The sequence below is a fragment of the Plasmodium gaboni genome, chromosome 12 (assembly GCF_001602025.1).
Source record: "Plasmodium gaboni strain SY75 chromosome 12, whole genome shotgun sequence".
In the NCBI taxonomy this organism is placed as follows: domain Eukaryota; phylum Apicomplexa; class Aconoidasida; order Haemosporida; family Plasmodiidae; genus Plasmodium; species Plasmodium gaboni.
In genome coordinates, this window is record NC_031492.1 from 602683 (window position 1) to 606355 (window position 3673).

A 3673-nucleotide genomic window follows, 5' to 3' on the forward strand; every position below is an offset into this window, starting at 1 on the left:
TGCTCCTCACCGTTAACTTCCTTGTTTAATAACTTGCTCTGGATGTACTTCTCTAAATAACTCTCACAGTCTATGGAGTAATCCAAAACATTTGCTAGGTGCTTATTTTTTGGTAAAATATTATTCAAAAAATGTGCATATATTTTTGTAGCGAGTGGTACTGATATCAACATTTTAATTGCCCAGAATTGTAATTTGACCTCTTCTTGAATTAATTCTTTTGATCTAGATTTTTTATTTATCTTTACATCTGTTAATGATAATTGATGATTTCTATATGCTAGATTTTGTTTTACATTTTTATTGATTATAGACATAGTTGGTTTAACACCATTTGGAGTTAAGAAATTATCTTCAAATAATTTACATCCATCAAAAATTTCTTCTATAATTTCAAAATGTACTGCATATGTTTGCTCGAAAACGATATCTTTCATTTCACCTGCACATACAATAGCTCTTTCTTTACAGAAATTATATAATGCTTGATTTAATTCTTCTAAGAATTTTTGATTAGTACTTAATAAATAAATATTTTCATCAATATAATTATTTTTAATTTTTCTATTAATTTCACCTAATCCAGCTTTAAATACTCTTTTTAATGCTACTGCAGCTGAGCAGCTAGCTAATTTGGTAAGATGTAAAATATTTCCACTAATATTAGCTTGTAATAAATCAACAATTAATGGTTTCCAATCACTTTGATCTACAATATTATGAATACTTCTCATCATTTGTAAAAGAACTTCATCTGAGAATTCTTTTTCAGGTTCTAATTTGGATATATTATATTTTAACCATTTACATATATATGTAATAGCTAATTGATTTAATATTTTTAAATCTGTATGTGGTCCAGCAATTCTTTTTAAGATATCATCATCATTATTATTATTATCATCATTTTTATTTTCATCATCTTCATCATGATTTATATTAATATTATTATGATTATTATTATGATTATTTACATAATCCATATAAAGATCAATAATTTTGACTGATATTATTTCATCATTTTTTGACAAATTACGTATAAGTACATCTTTAATTTTACTATTATTATTAAATACTTTAATAATTTCAGCTTTATCAAACCCTACCCATCCATCATCTCTTACCATTTTAAACCATACTTGTAATCCATTTAAAAACGATGGATCTCCATTTAAAGTTTCGACTGCTTTGATAACAGTTAATCTATCTTTCTCAACAGATTTAACTTGTACTTGTTCATCTGTATTATTATTTCTAAAATAAAAATTCACTAAAATATTTTTTCCTTTTGAATCAGATTGGGCATTTTGTATAACACCAAACATATTACTTTCTTCTTTAGCTAGCATAAATCTCACTGGAACTCCTTCTACTAATAAAGGTTTATTATTTTCAATTTTGACTTTATCTAAATCTATATGATTTTCATATGAATCTGTTCTAATATTACTATTATTATCATCAATACTATTATTATTTAAATTATTTAAACTATCATTTATATTATAATTAAATTCAGATGATGCTGATTTATTTAAATCCATATCATTACTATATCTAGATAAATATTCATTTAAATAATTTAAAAAATTTTCATCATATAAACCTTGTTTTTCAAATAATTCCACAGCTAATTCATTACCATCTTTTAAATTATCCATTAATGTACCACCATATTTTTTTAAAAAATTTTCTCCATTTTTTGGCAAATTTAATATAGGATAATTTCCTGTTAATAAATTAGAAACTATATTAACTAATTCACGTATATATAATTTTACTTGTTCTCTTACACTTAATATATTTCCTTTATTATATAATTCTTCTAATTTCTTATTATTAAAATCCATCTTTGATTTCTTTTTTTCTAATTTTACTTCTACCTTACGTAATTGTTGGATTAATATATTCATAAATTTACTATTCACTTCCTGTTTAAATTTTTCAACATCAAAACAATCAATCAATTCTTTTTTTATAGAATCATTACAATCATTCTCAAATTTGTTTAATAATAAATCTAAAACATTCTTTCTACCATTAAGTATTTTAGAATACATTGATATACGATTCGTTAAAAAATCGTTCTTCTCTTTCTGTTCTATAGGAATAGAAAACAGTTCTAATAAATATAAGGGAAGGACATTATCATTATTATCCGTGATACTTCTTTTTTTAACTCGATCATATAACTCCGACAGGGTTTTAATGTTTGTAAGTTCGTTGTTTAGAAATTCAAGTGCCCTGGTACCTACGACGATACACTGTTTGGGTTGCAATCCCAGCCCTAAATGGAACAAAAAAAATTAAAATTAAAATAAAAATAAAAATAAAAATATATATATATATATATATATATATATATATATGTATATATATATTTATATATTTATATTTTCATATATATGTTAATTTTTCCCTTACCGAGCGGACGGGGCTTCAATATAAACTCTCTCAAATTATATGGCCAATTGGCAGGATCGTCAGATGCTTTTTTGACCAATATATATATATCATTAGGAAAATTTTGAACATAATTTCTAACAATTTTTCTTGTCAATTCTGAACCTGCTTTAGAATCATCTTTAATACCTGGTAGATCAACAAAAGTTGCATAAATACCACCAGGAATAGAAAGTTCTACTTCTAATTCTTTGTGTATAATAGATTCATTTAAATTTAACATAATTGCTTTCATTTTTTCATGTAAGTCATCTATATTTACTTTCTTTTTATTTAAATAACATTCTATTTTATTAGTATCACTAGGTTTTAGTATAATGACAATGGGTTGTTTTGTTCCTGTATCTGTACTTGTATATCCCATAGGACCACCCATAATAAAATCTAATAATGTTGTTTTACCCATAGACTGTTGTCCAAAAACTACAAGTCTAGGTAATTCATTATGTATATTGCATATTTTAAATATTTGCAAAGCATATAAATATAATGCATTCGCATTTGTTGTATCTTTCATCTTATCATAAAATACTTCAACCAACTCTAACTTCTCTCGACTTATTGAATTCAAGTCGAATATCTTGTCACTCCCGTTACCATGCTCCATCATTAATTATATTTTTATTCAATAATTTTATAAAATTATAAATTTTAACATACATATATACATATATATATATATATGTATCATATAACTTAAAAACAACTAGAATTATTTTCTTATTATATCATTTAAAAAAATATATACACTATATAATATATATATTATTTGGTCTTTATTATAAATATTTATTATTTTATTATATATTTAACAACAATTATTTTATACATATATATAAATATATATATATATATATATATATATATACATAAATATTATATATAACAAACCAAAAAAATAATAAAACATAAAAATAAAATCAAAGTCTACAAATATTTTTCTTATATAATTATATATTATTTTATAATATTAAAAAAAAAAAAAAATCACAAAATGAATATATAAATAAAAAATATACATATGTTATATTATATATTATATCATTTTTATATCATATATTTTTAAAAAAATTTATACACTTGAATTTTTTTTTTTTTTTTTTTTTTTTTTTTTTTTTACAATTTTTTATTAATTATAAAATAATTATATAAAAAAAAAAAAAAAAAAAAAAAAAAAAAAAAAAAAAAAAAAAAAAAAAAAAAAAAAAAA

The 3673-nt window shown here is 21.6% G+C and overlaps 1 protein-coding gene across 1 annotated transcript; it reads right to left on the bottom strand.

The window, feature by feature from the left end:
- Positions 1-10: 10 nt before the first annotated feature.
- Positions 11-3073, bottom strand: PGSY75_1218500 (hypothetical protein; the record flags this gene model as incomplete). Its single annotated transcript, XM_018786769.1, has 2 exons — positions 11-2287; positions 2425-3073. Coding segments are annotated over 2 exons (2926 nt in total), but the record flags the coding sequence as incomplete, so codon positions are not given.
- Positions 3074-3673: the final 600 nt, after the last annotated feature.